The 17,099-nt window shown below is 39.6% G+C and overlaps 1 protein-coding gene across 2 annotated transcripts in view; it reads left to right on the top strand.

Moving 5' to 3' along the window:
* The window catches only part of TTC39B (tetratricopeptide repeat domain 39B), a 154,094-nt gene that overhangs the window by 113,448 nt on the left and 23,547 nt on the right, over nucleotides 1-17,099 (top strand). For both annotated transcript variants that reach the window (XM_075931548.2, XM_089779193.1), the window contains exons 6-16: nucleotides 1,026-1,093; nucleotides 3,560-3,624; nucleotides 3,772-3,877; nucleotides 7,051-7,116; nucleotides 9,298-9,406; nucleotides 10,649-10,716; nucleotides 10,807-10,866; nucleotides 11,141-11,302; nucleotides 12,405-12,496; nucleotides 15,295-15,415; nucleotides 15,806-15,917. In XM_075931548.2, the coding sequence (XP_075787663.1) occupies nucleotides 1,026-1,093; nucleotides 3,560-3,624; nucleotides 3,772-3,877; nucleotides 7,051-7,116; nucleotides 9,298-9,406; nucleotides 10,649-10,716; nucleotides 10,807-10,866; nucleotides 11,141-11,302; nucleotides 12,405-12,496; nucleotides 15,295-15,415; nucleotides 15,806-15,917 (1,029 nt within the window). The remainder of the gene's footprint in view (nucleotides 1-1,025; nucleotides 1,094-3,559; nucleotides 3,625-3,771; nucleotides 3,878-7,050; nucleotides 7,117-9,297; nucleotides 9,407-10,648; nucleotides 10,717-10,806; nucleotides 10,867-11,140; nucleotides 11,303-12,404; nucleotides 12,497-15,294; nucleotides 15,416-15,805; nucleotides 15,918-17,099) is intronic.

The raw sequence follows: 17,099 nt of genomic DNA on the forward strand, positions 1-17,099 counted from the left end.
TCCAGCTTCCCTTAACCCTTTCCCTGGCAGAGTGGAAGCTTCACTACAAGGGCCTTGCCCATATTGAGTATTTGGATTAGTCAGGGAGGAAAGATCTGCTCTATTTCAAGGCATTTCTGTTCATCACTGCAGTCTCTTGTAGGGAGTACGGGACTGTTTGATGAACAGTATTGAATGCTGTAAGATAACAATAGGCATACTTACCTTACTATACTATATGGTATCATGCTATATCAGAGGAATAAGTGTTGTTTCAATTCTGAAGCCTGATGGGAACGGATCTAGGTTGGGTGACATAGAAGCCTAATTTGTAGCAAACTTTTCATCTAGTTGTCTTAATAAGATTTTGAAAGTTAACAACAACAAAAAACTAGTTACAGATTGGTTGCATCTTTATAAACAAGATTTTCCTCATCTAGCAACAGCATTAGTCTGGCATCCATAGGTGTTCTGGAGCTAGAGCACTCATGGAGAAAAGTTGGGGGCTCTGTATTCAGTATCTCCTTCCCCACTGTCCCATAGCTTCCAGAGCACTGCAAATAGTTTATTTGTGGCATTCAAGCTCAGGGAGACAAGAGTGGGGACTGAAGTCAGGTTCTGTGGAAAAGAGAGACAGAGCAGCTGTGGAGCTCAGTGGCCAGCAGTGGAACCTGTGGCTGGCAGAGATGGTCAGGAGTGCAGCCCAGAGGCTGAGGGGCTGCGCTCCTAGCCCCCCACTGCTGGCTGCGGGGCTGTACACAACTCCTGCTTCTTCCACCAAGAACCTTTCATCCTTGTTCTGTTGATATCAGCCGGCTGCAACAGAGGGGCCAGCATTGACCTCTACGGGTTCGGCAAATTCCCTGGTTTGGGCCCAGTCAGGTCCTAAGAGTGCAGGACCAGGGAAGTTCAACCTGTATTTTGTTATCAAAATTGTTTTAATTTCATTGATTGACAAGTTATGCAACTGAATGTGAACAAACAATGTGTCTGCAACAAATAATTTCAGGCTTCCTTTGTTCCTTTTCTCCTTTGTTTTTTAATAGAGGAAATGCATGCAGAAATCTGTTATGCTGAATGTTTGCTACAGAAAGCAGCGCTCACATTTGTACAGGTAATGTCTGTCTTTAACTTCAGAACTCTCTGTGAACGTGCATGGTAGCAAAAAGATGTGAGTAATCATTCAATTAGAGCACTCTACTCACAAAAATGTAATGGTTTAAAAAAAAGGGGGGGGGATTATATAAATGTTTAAATAGGAAATATCTGAAAATGCTACATATGCTATCATATATTTTTTTCTATTTAGATATATTATTCAAATTATATCTATGCATCTGCTCCCTCCTAATTCCTTTGTACTGTTGTCTAAGATATGGTGTTTTACCAGTTCATGACACTGATGCATTGTAGTGTGCTGCAGAAACTGGTCGCTACTTCATGAGTATCAGGAGGCTAGAAGATTCCTGTGATTCACCTGTCCAACAGTGCCTTGCTGTAAATTGATTAAGCAGATAGAAACTTCCTTTCTGACTAACAGTATTTCAGCTGATACTGATCACATAGCAGCATTTCCTTTTTGTTTTGTGGTTCAAATCACTGTCCACATACTGTTAAAAACAGTGCTAGCTACCTTATATGAATGCATTACAATCAGAAGTGTTTGTGCTCATGTTGGGTTTATTGTGAGGCATTATACCCTGAAGCCTTTGGTCTTCACCTACTGTGATTTGCATCAGTGGCCTACTAATACCCACCCTGAAGTGGTTTATTACAATTTGGAAAATGGCTCATACATTTTACTAGCCTTTTGTAAAAACCACTTTCAGGTGAATTTGTGCAAACTTCTCTCTCTCCGCCCCCCTTCCTCCCTCCCGGCCTCCATAGTGAAAAGCAATTCCTAGTAAATAGATGAAAAAATAATAGGGCAGAGGTGGTTAATATTTTGAATATACTTGTGAGCAGAGAGGTGCATAACTCTTTTTTCTTTGTAATGCTGCCTGGTCTCTTTTGACCCCAGCTCTTCTTTTAAAACTCAGCAGCTATTTCAGAAGCAATTTTTTCACCCGGAAGCCAACATTACTTAGTTTTTTAAATATAGCTTAGTTTGCACTATTGAAAAACTGGCAATCTTATTTTTGCATTAGAAAATAAGCTAAGTTGAGTTGAGTGGGCAGAAAGGGCTACACCCTTTAAGGAGAGGGTACAGTTTAAAACTTTCACCTTTTTCACTCAAAAAAAAAAATCAAACAAATGTCAGGAATCATTAAAAAAAGGGATAGAGAAAAAGACGAAGGGGGATATGCTAGAAGTCTATAAAATCATGACTGGTGTGGAGAAGAAAGTAAGTTATTTACTTGTTCCCCTAACATAAGAACTAAGGGTCACCCAATGAAATTTATGGGTAGCAGGTTTAAAAACAAACAAAAGGAAGTATTTCTTCACACAATGCATAGTCAGCCTGTGGAATTCCTTGCCAGAGGACATTGTGAAAACCAGAACTTTAACAGTGTTCAAAAAAGAACTTGGTAAATTCATGGAGGATATGTCTATCAATGGCTATTAGCCAGGATGGGTAGGGATAGTGCCCCTAGCCTCTATTTGTCAGAGGCTTGGAATGAATGAGGAGGGATCACTTGTTGATTATGTGTTCGGTTCATTCCCTCTGGGGCACCTGGCATTGGCAACTGTTGGAAAACAGGATACTAGGGTAGATGGATCTTTGATCTGACCCAATATGGCTGCTCTTATGTTCTCCTTTAGCCTATTCTCCCCATGTCTTTGAACTCTGAAGATATTACTCGTATGTATAAAGTTAAGCATGTGCCTAAATGTTTGTAAGCTCCAGGTCTTAAAATAAGTATTAATTAATTAGTATTTTGTTTGAGAAAAAAAATCAAACAAAAGCAAAACACTGAACAACCCATCAGTGGATTTAACTGAAAAGAGAATCTTCAAAAAACTAAATCAATGTGGATGATTGTAGAATGAAATTTTTCTGTGGGAAAATTCAAAATAAAGAGCACGCATAACTACATTTCTGTAGATATTATGATATAATATATTGGGAAATATGTGCTCTTTGCTGTCCTACAGCAACCCAAAACCTGTTGGAATTGCTACGGATTAGCACGTGGAACTGATCTGGTTAGGGGACACTGTGGGATATTCTTTGTACTGTTCTTTACTCATGCATATGTAGTTCAGAACACTGTTTAGCAATACTCTCTAAAAAGTTCCTATAGCACCATCTGGTGGAGAATATCTTATTTCAGTCATTATTTTGCAGAAGTGCTTTCTCTTAGCCCCAAATTTTGTTGACTTTCACTTCTCTTTTTAACTTCTTTTTAATTAAATGTAATTCAAAACACACAAAAGAATGTATCTGTATGCTCAGACAAATCTGTATGCACCGTATGCTCATTTAGAAGACTAAAGTTAATTACTGTAGAAATATTTTTTCTGTTTCTGAAATTGTACTTTTTTATTACAATCATTGTCAAAAGAAAACATTAGTTTAAAGGAAACAGTTTAGAAAAATGTTATGATAAGCTTCATAAAGGACATTTGTTTTTTCCAGGATGAAAATATGATCAACTTTATCAAAGGTGGCCTCAAAATTAGGACAAGTTACCAAATATACAAGTAAGTTATTACAATATATGTGGTTAGATTTAGCCCTGGAGTAAATAGGTGTAATTTCATTAATTCCATAGTCTTAAAAAAATCACATTACTCTATTTTTGTTGTTGTTACAACCTCTAACTTTTTTTTCCCTCTCTGAATTAAAAGAGAATGTCATCAGGTGCTACAGATGACTCAGGGCAATAAAAATAAAAATGAAACCCACCATCAATTTGAAGGAGGAGTAAAACTTGGAATAGGAGCATTCAATTTGGTATGTTTTTAGTTTTTCTAACTGTAAAAAGATAATTAGCTAGTATCTAATTTACTTGAGTTTATAAGGACATAATATTCTATATTAGGTGACTTTGCATAAATGAAAGTTTTGTCCAAAGTGCCATCATTTTAGAAATAAGATGGTCTTATAGTGCAAAGTGGTAGATTTTTCAGATCTCGTGTAACCTTTATTCAAAATGGCAGTAGTAGGTGACAACTCCTTGCATGCCTGCAATTTTTTACAACTTCCTAATCTCTTTTTTGTCAAACAAACAAACAAACCAAAACAAAACAAAACATATTGAACATAAAAACCCCTGTCTGCATTGCATGCTGAAGCTACTGTTAAAGAAAAAAAACACTATTTCTAACAATATGTAAAACCATATACTTCAGCCACCACTAGATAAGATACTATGGATATCTGTATTTGAGTAATTTTATTGTTGTATGTTATCTTTTCATGCCCTCCTTTTGCAGCAGTGACCTATTAGGGAATTATTGCAATGATCTGTTCTGGCCTTAGAATCTGTAAATCTAGCAATTTATTTCAAATGTTACACCATTATATTATCACCCATGTTAATAAAAGTGGGAGTACTAGATGCTCGCAAGTTAACCACTATGCAGGCCCACCAACAGTAGGGGTCAAAGGGCAACTGCCCTGGGGCCTGGTGATTCAAAAGGGCACTTTCCCTTTAAACTGCTGCCAGAGCCCTGGCAGTGAGCTTTGGGCGGTGCTGAAGAACTGGCTGGGGGTGGGAGGTGTGGTACAGTCCAGGTGGTGCTGACAGCTGGCTGCCTCGGCCCCACCTTTTCAGCCCAAGGCCCCTTCCTTTCTGGGAGTATGGAGCCTCCCCCCTTGCCCAGGATCTCAGCAGTTCTGTCATCTCCCCTGCTTATTAGGTCATCTAATTTTATTTAACATAAGACTAGACAACAGAGCCCATCAGTGGCAGCCTGGTTATACTGGCATTCTTTACTGCTACCATCAATAGAGGTTCACCTATAGGAAATTTGAAGAAAAAAATTCCTTTTCTAATCTAGAAAAACAGACCAATTATTAGCTGTACTGATTCTCTCAAACACTAGCTTTCAACCAGACATTCTTTTGATACATTGACTAAAAAGTTATTTGCTAACCTAAAAAGCTTTCCATTATGTTTCATGTGGAGAGAAGATCGATGAAAAGGGAAGTGAGTGGGTATTTATGTATGTATGTACAAGAACATAGTAAAAACAGTATAACCAGGCTGCCACTGATGGGCTATGTCAGGGGTGTCCAAACTTTTTTCAAAGAGGGCCAGATTTGATGAAGTGAACATGTGTGAGGGCCAACCATTTTGCCTGACATTCTTTGAACCATTAAAATTAAATGCAAATTAACTATTTTATGCAAAGTTTATTGCAAACGGCATACTTTTCATTTCGTCACATGGATGACAAATCTAAACAGGTGTTAAATCACTCTGCCTTTCATATCTGAAGGCCAGATGAAAAAAAAATCCAGGAAGCTGAAATATATGTCAGGAACATTGTAAAGTACATTACATATTATTGGTAATAAAGGTTGTCTGTCAACTTTTAAGTTCAAAAAATATGAACAGGAACATAACACCAAGTACACATGTTGTGTCCAAATATATTTATAACTGATTTAGACCAACTGACATTAACTGAGATTTTACAATTTATTCATCTCAATACATATGGATTCGTTGGGGGCCATAAAAGATAGATATTGCCAAATTACCTGTGGGGCCGTATTAAACTGGAACACGGGCCGCAATTGGCCCGCAGGCCGGACTTTGGACATGCCTGGGCTATGTTGTCTAGTCTTATCTGTGGTATTCTTTTTTGGACATCTAGTTCCATCCTTCCAAAATAGGCACAAAGAGAACTTTCCAAGGTAACAGTGCAAAATCATCTGTGTCGGGGGCCCCCCCCCTTGACGGGGGTAGCCACCCTCCTCCGGGGCATCATCCAACCAGCTTGGGCCTTGGCCCGAAGCGTGGTGCCCCCTTTTAGGGGAAATACGGCCTCCCGGCCTAGTCCACAGTTCACAGGCCCAGAGGCCTAGTCCAAAGTTCTTTATCCCAACCCCGACTCGCCAGGGTCTCGAGCAGCAGAGGTAGGGGGGCCCGGGCCCTCCCTCTCCACCGGGTCCCAACCCAGGGCCCTAGTAGTGGCGGGTGGTTCCCACCACTGGCTCGGCGGGGGCTCCTCCCGGCAACACCCCGAGCCCTCAGGGGCTTTTCCAGCTCCCTGCCCTAGGTCACTTCCTACCCCCGGCCCATTGCAGTCCCACCTGTTGGCGTTGGTCAGATGGCTGGACTGGTACTTCCCCCGGCAACGTCGGCGTTGGCAGTGTCCGGTCTGGTGCTCGGGTAACGGGGGGTCGGTCAGCGGCTCCGACGTTGGGGCCGAGCCCGACGGAGGCCCGGCAGCGGCATGTTCAGCACTCTTGGCAACTCCCTCTCTGGCCGGTGGGCGCTAGCTCCAGCTCGGGCCACAGTCTGCCCCTTTTGAGCAGGCCAGCAGCCTTTTGTACCTGTGCTCCCCTTGGAGCATGCCCAGTAGGGCTGTGTGGGTGGGGCCCTCTCCGCCCCCGGCACCAGGTGGTTTCCCTGGGCTTCAGTGTGGGACGGGGCCGCCCCGTCACAGTCTGATTGGAAATGCTAAAAATGTTTTTTTAAAGAAGGAATGGGGAAAAAAAAGTTAGAAGCTGGTGATAATAGAAACAATAGTAATATTTTAATATTGACTACAGTGCCTACCTATATTGCCCCCTTATTCAAAATAATCCACAGTTTATTGACACTGCTAGTCAGCCTGAAATAAGGACTCATTATCTTGAGAGAGGATTCATGGTAGGGTCTTGTGGCTTCCAGGATGCAAGACCAAGTGGGAGCTGAAACGGTGTCACACATACAAAGTAGTTGTACAATACCTGACCATGCATGTATATTTCAAGATTTTTTTAAAAAGTGTATTTAGATTTGTATTTTGATATTTTTCACTTTTTTAATGCTAACTGAAATGGCATTTGTTGCAACTTACATTGGCTGCAGATTTATAGCAGTTTTTAGAGACTGTTTTCTTTTGAATATTGTACACATGGTTTCCATATCTGATTAAACTGTCAATTTTTTTGCTTATTTGATATTGCAGATGCTGTCGCTTTTACCAGGAAGGATTCTCCGACTCCTAGAATTTATTGGGTTTTCTGGAAATAGGGTATTAAATTTGTTTTTTAAAATGTCGGTGCTTTCTGTGGTGGAGTGTGGAGGGCTTTAATTTTAAATGTGTAAAATGAAAGGTACACTACACTTATGTCCAGTTTTTTTTATTTGGTGTTTTAAATGCCCATCTAAAATATTAATGATAGGTAAAAACTGTTTGTTTAGGTACACACTGAGCAAATGATGGTGCATAAATTTCACCACTCAAGGACTAGCTCTGGGAGACACAGTCTATGAGGCCCAGTTTCCTTCCTACTTCCCTGTTGCCCTTAAGGAGAAGGGTAAATTACTACATCCTCCACATGAGCCATTAGAACTGTAGCTCATGCCTTACTTATTTCCCTCCCCTCCTGCTCTGGGAGGAGTGCACAGTAAGATCTTACTCATTTGTGTCCCATCCCAAGAGTATGAGGCCTGTGCAGAGATAAAGGAGGGTTCCTACACCTTCTTTCCCCCTATGTGGGATAGACTCCAAGGGTCTCAAACTCATGGCCCTGGGGCCATCTATGGCCAGAACATATTCACAATCCAGCATGGGATTCCTTGTGGCCTGGGAGAAGCAGTTGTCTTACCGTCCAAGACCTGTTTTTTCCCACCATGGTCCTGCCCGCTATCTCCCCTCCCCCCATTGCCCCACATGCTCCACTTCCCTGTGGCTCCCAGTCCCGGAAGGGTGCATGGGGTCCTAACTGATAGTGCTGCTCTGCAGTAGGTCTCCCTCACCTCCCGGTAATCTCTAATACTGCATCCCTTGGGGGAAGGTGTGCAATGCAGGGTGGTGGTAGGAAGAGGCAGGGTTTGGGGGGTGGTTGCGAACACCTCTCCTCCCTCCCTCTCCCCTCTCCTCACCCCTCGCGCATCGACCCCCTCAGGATTCCCAGGCTGGATAGTGAATATACTCTGGCCATAGATGACCTGCAGGCCATAAGTTTGAGTAGCTCTTTAAAACTCCCTTTTGCCTTGCTACCTACAAAATATGAGTTAAAAATATAAAAATTAATAGCTAGCTAATCTTCAAGATGTGCATGGGCCACAACTGAATCACTGCAACATCATTTTACTATTATCTTTCCTACAGCTATTGCTTGTCATATGTAAAATGAGACTGTAAGTTGTTCATGATTAAATAAGTTGTCTTTTTACCTAGTGTTGTAAAAAACCAAGTACACCTTAGGTCTTTTCAGAATAATTAATTAATAATAATAATTAATAATTTCAAAGGAATCCAAGCTGAACCCTTTTTAAATATTACCATCATAACATCAATCTGCAGGACAAATGTATGCACTGTAGCAAGCATCTAAACATTAGAACCCCTTTTAAACACCTGATCAAAAAGCAAAATTGTTAAAGTCAAATGTATGCAGATGGTGCTACATTTCATATCCGGAGAACCTTTATACCTGTATGGAGAAACTGTAAGCTAGCCTGACTGCTCCTAAAGAGTATGGGCAAGGAACAGCGGTTGAGATGCTTCCCAGTCAGAAACTATGGGAACAGTGGGTATGGCAGAAACCCCATATAAATGAGCTCCCTGCCAGGCTCCCCATAGATTATAATACTTCTCTTTAGCATTCACAGAAAATGTGGGACGAAATCTAAAGGGGTAGCAGTTCAGTGAGGGCCTCCCAAAATATTAGCTGATGAGAGAAGAGAGTTGGGTATTTCAGGAGTCTGTGGAGGAGCTGCTGCAAGAGAGTGGAAACAAGGAATCCCTGCCTGAGTGTGTCAGTGAGAAAGGTGATCATGAGAGGAAGGTTTTTGCTTAGGGATAGAAGTGAGAGGGGGTAGTATTTCTTTTGTATGAGGTTTCCTGGTGTGAAAGAGAATATTTGTGGTCGTCTCCAGCCAGTGGATAGGGCTAAGTGGGAAAAGTGCTTTGTTCATATTCTTCCAACTTAACTTTAGGAAGGTGACTAGACTCATTGACAAGTATCAGAGGGTTAATCAAGTTGACTAGACTCATTGATTAATCCATTGCCCCTCCCAGGGTCTGCTTTGGAATAGTGGGTCATTCATGATTTGGGCCAGATAATAAATTAAAAAATCAGTATGCCTAAAAGGAAAAATGAAGAAATTTCTGTTAAAGTTTACTGCTTAAAAGATATAATTTGTATTACTTTGCCACTTTAATCTATTTGATAGTTAAATCTCTACATATTTGTGATTCCTTTAGAACTTGGGCCTCCATCAGCTGCGGGAAGGTGCTTCTGGTACCAGTTTGAGAGCCATACTGTGTACTTTTACCCTGTTGGTATATCATACTTATGTCTCTTTAATCCTTGGTAAGAACTGGAATATGGTTTCTGGATTATTTGACATTGTAAATATAATATGAAATGTGAAATATTTCATGCTTTTGTAAATTTCAGTTGTTTAGAAAAACTATGCACTGTACCAAGCATTACTATTTAGAAAAAAACTGGAAGATAGACATTATTAAATTTATATTAGGACATTATGTACTCAAATGCTAAAAAATATTAAAAAATAACTAGGGAAACAAATGTATACTCCTAAATTAAACATTTAGTTATCTGCTTACCTCTTAGAGTGGGTGTGGGTGTGATGGAGAGAAAGAAACTCAAAGATTATTACCTTTAATTTTTTATATGCTCCTTGTTCCCCGCATGCAGTAGATCTTTGAGCTCATACCTTACAAACACACATATTTCAAAAATATTTCTGGAGCATATGAGCCTGATGATGGACCAAAGTGCAGAGCCTGATGCAGGGCTGTTCTTATTATGAGGTGAACTGAGGCGGCCGCCTCAGGTGCCAGACTGTGAAGGGGCGCCACTAGGACCCAGAGTGTAGAAAATTGTGCCTGCTGCTAGTGTAGCGAGGGGACTTGGGGGCATCATTTGAGCTCCCCGCCTCAGGTGCTGAAATGTTGTGGGTCGGCCCTGGCCTAATGAGGATATAGACAGGGAATTTGAGATAGTGCTCTATCTGGAAAGTCAGGAATGTCTTTTATATGAAATCCTTGAAAGTTCAGGCACCTATAAAATTGCTTCAGGCTTAATCACTACTAGGTTTGCCTATATTCCTGATATGTATTTGCATCTTTTAATTTGTGTTTTTAATTAATTTAATTTTAATCTTTTAATATTCCTTCCCTTTTTAGGTTTGTCAGGAAATTTAGAAGGATTTCATTTCCCCCTTAGTATTGTCTATTGAGATGAAAATTAGGAAGTGAGGGATCAAGGAAGTTTTTCCTAACTTTCAAGATTAAATGAGGACTTTTTGCTTAAAAAAAACATAAGGAAGAAACTTATTTTATGAACGTTTTCTATTCTGTTCCATTTATGTCATGGACATTTATTACCCTAAACGCTATTAATGATTCCATGAAGTGATTTTGTTTTTAACTGAAACTCAGTATAATGAGCTAATAAAGTTTATCCTTTTATACGAGAGAAGACTGTTCGCTAATCTCTTAGTCAAACTGTAATGTCATTTGGAGATTAATCTGTAAAAATCTTCTTTATTCTGGTGAGACTGAGCTTGTTTTGTTACGATTGTAGGTATAGGAGAAGCCAACCTTCAGGAAGCAGAGACTCTTCTTGAACCTTACCTCCAGAAGTTTCCAAATGTGTGTACTAAATATTTTAGAAAAATAAATAATAAATGCTCCTCTAATTAAAGTAGTGATTATTTATTTGCTTTTTCTTTTACTCTCAAGGGTTCCATCATTTTGTTTTATGATGCCAGAATAGATATACTAAAAGGAAATTTTGAAAAGGTAATGAATTTTTATTCATTTATTTCAATGCTTACCCAGCTCAACTGAGTTATCCCATTGATTTTAATTGACGACTAGTTTTTTCATGGGTGATGGATTATTTTTCCTTTCCTTAGTGAAATTCTCCAGCACCTAGCCTATTTATTTTGCCCAAGGTTTTGGGGAGAGGGTTTGGCTCATTATTTAGCTAAGTAGCCATAATTCTGATGTGTTGTAATTAATAAGGTTATCATTTCCCTCTCTCATGATTCTATTTTACTGAAATGAACTGTAGGCACAGTCAAAATTCCAAGAATGTATTGCTGCTCAGCAAGAGTGGAAACAAATTCATCACCTCTGTTATTGGGAACTCATGTGGTGCTACTCATTCCAGCAGAACTGGCTTCAAGCATATCGGTATGCAGACCTGCTCTGCAAAGAGAGCAGGTGGTCTAAGGTAAATGGGCAAGTGGACATTATTATGACATGGCAGTAGCCACTCCATAGTTAAGGGTGTGTTACAATCTCCTCAGTGAGTTCAGTCTTGGTACAAAAAATACCGGCCTCAAAAATTGTAGGTTCAGTGGCTGAGGTAGAATTTTGCTCTCAAATTTGAAGTAAACTACTAAACAATGAGTGTGAATTTCAGCACCTTAATACATTGAAATATTTACCAGAATCCAAAAAAAGAAGGGCAAAAAGAGGGGAAAACAAAGTTCACTGGATCAGTATAATTGAGATCTAATGTAGAAGAACAAATGTTGTTGATTAAACTCTTATTTTAAAACTTACTAAAATATTAATTAAATAATAACATTCAAGGAACTAGTCAGCTTCAATGAGCTTACAATAGGAAGTTCCAGGAAAAAAAAGACTCTTACCCTTTCCTTGCAAATAGATGCCTCAAAATGAAAAATGAAGCCAACATGCGGATAACACTTGAACATGTATCTTACATTTTTGTCAAAACTGGATACTATCTTGGCATGATTGCCTTACCTTTGCCAAGAAAAATTAAAAGATAACTGTATTCAGTTGAAACGAGTGACACTTACAAGTTTCATACTTTGGAAATGAATAAAAGACTTAATGAATTTCCACTAGTTTCATTGCAGGTTCCACTTACTGCTCTTTCCAGTGAAGTTCCTTAGACAGAAAACCTGCTAAGATATGTGTTCATGATGGTATGTTTAGAAATGAGCCCAACAAAACCTTGAATTAAAACACCCCCAAACTATGGAATAGGATGGTCTGTCCTCTCTAGAGTGAGGCTTCTATTTTTAATTTATGAATGTACATAAATTAATCTACATATTTTGAAGGAAAAGCGCTCTCAAAATATTTTAATTTGTTAGTGCTAATAGTTGATTCATTTGATGAAAATGGAATTGGTTATAAACCACAAAAAATAGATACTGGAGGGGAGGGACAAGTTACAATTGTTCACCTGCCTCACTGCTGAAAGAAGGATGTGACACTTGATAAACCAATACTCTGATCCAATATTGTAAATAACATACTAACATAGTGTTTGGGGTGGGATTTGTTTATTTGGTTAGGCAATATATGTATTCCAGAAAGCTGCAATTCTGTGTATGCTTCCAGATGAGGATGTGAAAACAACTGGAGAAGATATTGTATCTTTGTTCAGGTAAACTTTTATATTTTCATTAAAGTGGGTACAATAGCTGGGCATATATTGTAGCATTGAATGTGATACTGGAGTCCCACATAAGTGTGGAAGGCCTAAAGAACCAGTGACAAAAGGCTGAAGAGTTCAGCTAGTATATTATGATGGACTTAATCAGGATGCATTTATCTGGGAAATCAATTTAACTGGCACATCTTTTTGAGGACTTTTTTTCTCAACTATAGTGAATAGTAATGACAGATGTTTATGTGAGATATTAGCAAACAGCTGCCATCTTGTAGGTTAAGTGGTGTCAAGTTTGGTGTAAAAGTTTAATCTTCTAACATTTAACACAAGAGTTAGAAAATCTAGCAAAAAGAAGCAAAGATCAAATAAACATGAAAAATGAAGTGATTATTTCTCTTATTTTTGTATTTTCATGTATATACATTTTATTTTGTTTAATTTATGTTTCTGACTTTTTTTGATGTTGCTTTCTAGCTGAGACTCTTTTGTCATATTAATCCTGATTGTTGGCTGGGAACCACTGGTCAAAAGTGTTACCCCAAATTTCGCTGGTGACCACCCCAGGGTTTTACTCATATGGATTTATTAAATGAGGAATTAATAATCCACTACAGCCGCATTTTTCAAACTGAGGGTCCTGACCCCTCCAGGGGTAGTGAGCAACTTAGAGGGGGGCTGCGGTATCACAAAGTTTGAGAACCTGTGCACTACAGGGTTAAACTCAAGGGTGTTGAGCTGTCATTGAATGCCATTATAGGGTTAAACTGAAGGGGAGTGAGCTATCTCTCTTACCCACCCAAACACACACATTCATTAATCTATTCACACACATTCATTCATGCCCTCAGGCACTCACACACTTATCCAGGCAAAAGGTTGCAGAGCAGCCCAAGACATATTGGCTCCTGAGGTTTGCCTCTAGCCAGGGATCCTGGCTGGGGAGCTGATCAGAAAGAGGGCTTCTGCCATGTGCTCTCTCCTTTTATAAGAACTGGGTAGCTCTTGTCACTCAGGCAGGGGTCCTACTACTACATGGCTCCTGGCTCCACGTTTAGCCTTTCTGTTTCCCTCACCCCAAACGCGCTCCATTCACACACACTCTTATCCTAGGGTGGCATGCAGCTTAGAGCAAGTTACAAGCAAAGTCTCTGAGAGTTACAAAGATTATAGAGTTTCAAGGCTCAACAATCACCAAGCTTACAGTAGGTTTCTGAACTTATAAAGCAAAATGGTTGAGAGTTACAAACATAAGAACGTAAGAATGGCCATACTGGGTCAGACCAAAGGTCCATCTAGCCCAGTATTCTGTCCGCTGACAGTGGCCAGTGCTGGGTGGACCGAAGACAATGATCAAGCAATTTGTCTCCTGACATCCTTCTCCAGCCTCTGACTGACGAAGGCCAGGGGCACCATTCCTTAGCCTTTTATGGACCTAACCTTCATGAATTTATCTAGCTCTTTTTTAAACTCTGTTATAGTGCTAGCCTTCACAGCCTCCTCTGGCAAGGAGTTCCACAGGTTGACTGTGCGCTGCGTAAAGAAGAACTTTCTTTTATTAGTTTTAAACCTGCTACCCATTAATATCATTTGGTGTCCTCTAGTTCTTATAGCATGGGAACAAGAAAATAACTTTTCTTCATTCACCCTCTCCACACCACTCATGATTTTATATACCTCTATCATATCCCCCCTCAGTCTCCTCTTTTCTAAACTGAAAAGTCCCAGTCTCTTTAGCCTCTCCTCATATGGGACCTGTTCCAAACCCCTAATCGTTTTAGTTGCTCTTTTCTGAACCTTTTCTAATGCCAAAATATCTTTTTGAGGTGAGGAGACCATATCTATATGCAGTATTCAAGATGTGGGCATATTATAGTTTTATATAGGGGCAGTAAGATATTCTTCGTCTTATTTTCTATCCCTTTTTTAATAATTGCTAGCATCCTATTTGCTTCTTTGACTGCTGCTGCACACTGCGTGGACGTTTTCAGAGAACTATCCACGATAACTACAAGATCAGTTGTAGCTAAATTAGCCTCCATCATATTGTATGTATAGTTGGGGTTATTTTTTCCAATGTGCATTACTTTACACTTACCCACATTAAATTTCATTTGCCACAAAGCCCAACAATCTTACAACAAGGTGTAGAATTTAAAAGGCAAGGTAGGTGAAAGTTACAAAGAAACAAGTAAAAAGCTTCAAAGCTCAGTGGTTACAGATACCTTCCAGAGCACAGCATATGACTGAGAACAATTTCCATCTTAATCATCGGTAATGAAGTGACTTAGAAGACAATTTGCCCCTCCCCCGCCCTTAAACCGTGTTCACAGCAATGCAGTTAGCAGCAGATTTTGTCATTCTCTAAGTCGTGTTGGCAGGACCTTACAGCTTAATGCGTTTCCAGAAAATCTGTGTATAAATCAAATAATAGCTCAGGCGGAGATTTTATGCAACAAAAAGCAGAGATCTAAAGTCTTGTCTACACTGACAAGTTTTGTCACCAAAAAACTCTTTTTGATGACAGAACCCAAAGAGTGTTCACGTTACAATGCATCAAAAGTCATGACAAGTATGCAGTTTTGGTGACCAAAAATTTCCAGCTCTGCAAGGGACTTTTGTCTCTCCTCTTCCCTTTATTGTTGAAATTTTTTGTCGAATTTATTGATCTCCAGCATGTTTTCCACACAAGCATAGAAACCATTTCATGTTTTGTATTGGAGTGTTTCTATTTTATAAATAAAGAAACATGTTCTTATTATTACTTTATTTATTATCTATTTTTCCCTTTACAGACAAGTGGATGGTCTAAGACAAAGAATTGCAGGAAAATCTATCCCAACCGAAAAGTTAGCAGTGAGGAAAGCTCGACGCTATACAGCTGCTCAGCCGGTGAAACTCATACTACCTGCTCTGGTATTGAAAGCTGCCTTCTTTCAGTTTGGTTTAAGTAACAATGATTATTTTTATCTAACAGGAAAAAAAGAACAAACTTTCACGTAGTTGTTGAAGTGATCCCAAATGATGGAATTTTGGGGGGTTAATTTGCTCTTTAAAAACTTCCAAGAAACTACACACAAATTATGCTAAAATAACACTTTTAAGGTTGTAACATCAAGCACTCATAACTTAGGAAATGCCAGAATTAACATTATCTGTGCAACCTTGCATCACCTTCCTTGTGCATATCCATTATAATACAGTCTTTAATTACATGATCACATACTATTTTGACATCCAAATTAAATTTAACGTTGGTTAAGTGTAGATTTTGATGCGGAGGTGGTTTTTGTTTCTTTTTGACAGGAAATGATGTATGTTTGGAATGGATTTGCAATTGTAGGCAAAAGAGCTGACCTCACAGAAGGTTTATTGGTAACAATTGAGAAAGAAGAAACTGCTTTACAGAACCAAACTAGTAAGTAGTCATTTAGGGTAAGAATGTAAAAAAAGCTATTCAGAGACCTCATCAGTTAATTTTTTTGTACTATGTTAATGTATCTTGCAAGGTAAGAACTGGCTCTGGATATAAACTCTTTGGCTGACCTCATGGTAATTATGGTTCACAGTAGTATCTTTAAAGGACCCATTGCAAACTTACTGGTACTTCTAAAATGTCTTCCAAAATCAGGTGGCTTCAAAAGAAGAGCATGGGAAACAGTATACTTTGGTACAGTGGTGTTGTATCTCAGAGAGAAAATTTAATAGGCAGCAGGTTTTAAACAAAAGGATGTATTTTTTCACACTACTCATATTCAACCAGTGGAACTCTTTGCCAGAGGATGTTGTGAAGGCCAAGACTATAACAGGGTTCAAAAAAAGAACTAGATCAGTTCATGGTAGATATGTCCAAATATGACTATTAGTCTGGATGGGCAGGGAGGGTGTCTAATCTCTGTTTGTCATAAGCTGGGAATGGGCAACAGGGAAAGAATCACCTGTTCATTCCCTCTAGAAATATTTAACTCAAATTCTAGGTATATTCTTCCATAGTGTAACTGTATTGTAGAGTCTGAGGGGTAGCTATTTTAGTTGGTAACTTTAAAAACAAGTAGTCCTGTGACACCTTCGAGCAGGGATGGGGAACCTCACACCCAAGGTACAGATGCGGCCCTTGGCTTGTCTGGATTTAGGCCCTGAGGCTCAGGACCCTCCCTGCATTGGGGAGCCTGTACTGGTGCTCCAGCCCTCCCGGGCTGCTACACTAAGGGACTAGAGCACACAGAATCTACTAGACTGGGTCCCTCCAAGCTCTGGCATGCAAGGGGAATGTAGGAAGTCAGTGAGGGATTTCTGGGTGCATCCATGTCAGTGAGGGGTTTTTGTGTGCAGTTCTCGACTGATTTTTCTGTAGGTCAGTGGCCTGCAAACAAAAAAAAGTTCCCCATCCCTGCCTTAAAGACCAAGAAATAATACTATATATATATAGAGAGAGATATTACGAACATTCATGGACAAAACTCACTTCTTCAGGAAAAAAACAACAAATGGTCTGGTAGCGCTTTATAGACAAACAAAACATGTAGATGGTATCATGAGCTTTCGTGGGCATAGCCCACTTCTTCAGATGACCGGAGTTAAGAGTAGGGGTTATGAAAAC

The sequence above is a fragment of the Pelodiscus sinensis genome, chromosome 6 (genome assembly GCF_052426305.1).
Source record: "Pelodiscus sinensis isolate ZL-2025 chromosome 6, ASM5242630v1, whole genome shotgun sequence".
Taxonomy (NCBI): domain Eukaryota; kingdom Metazoa; phylum Chordata; order Testudines; family Trionychidae; genus Pelodiscus; species Pelodiscus sinensis.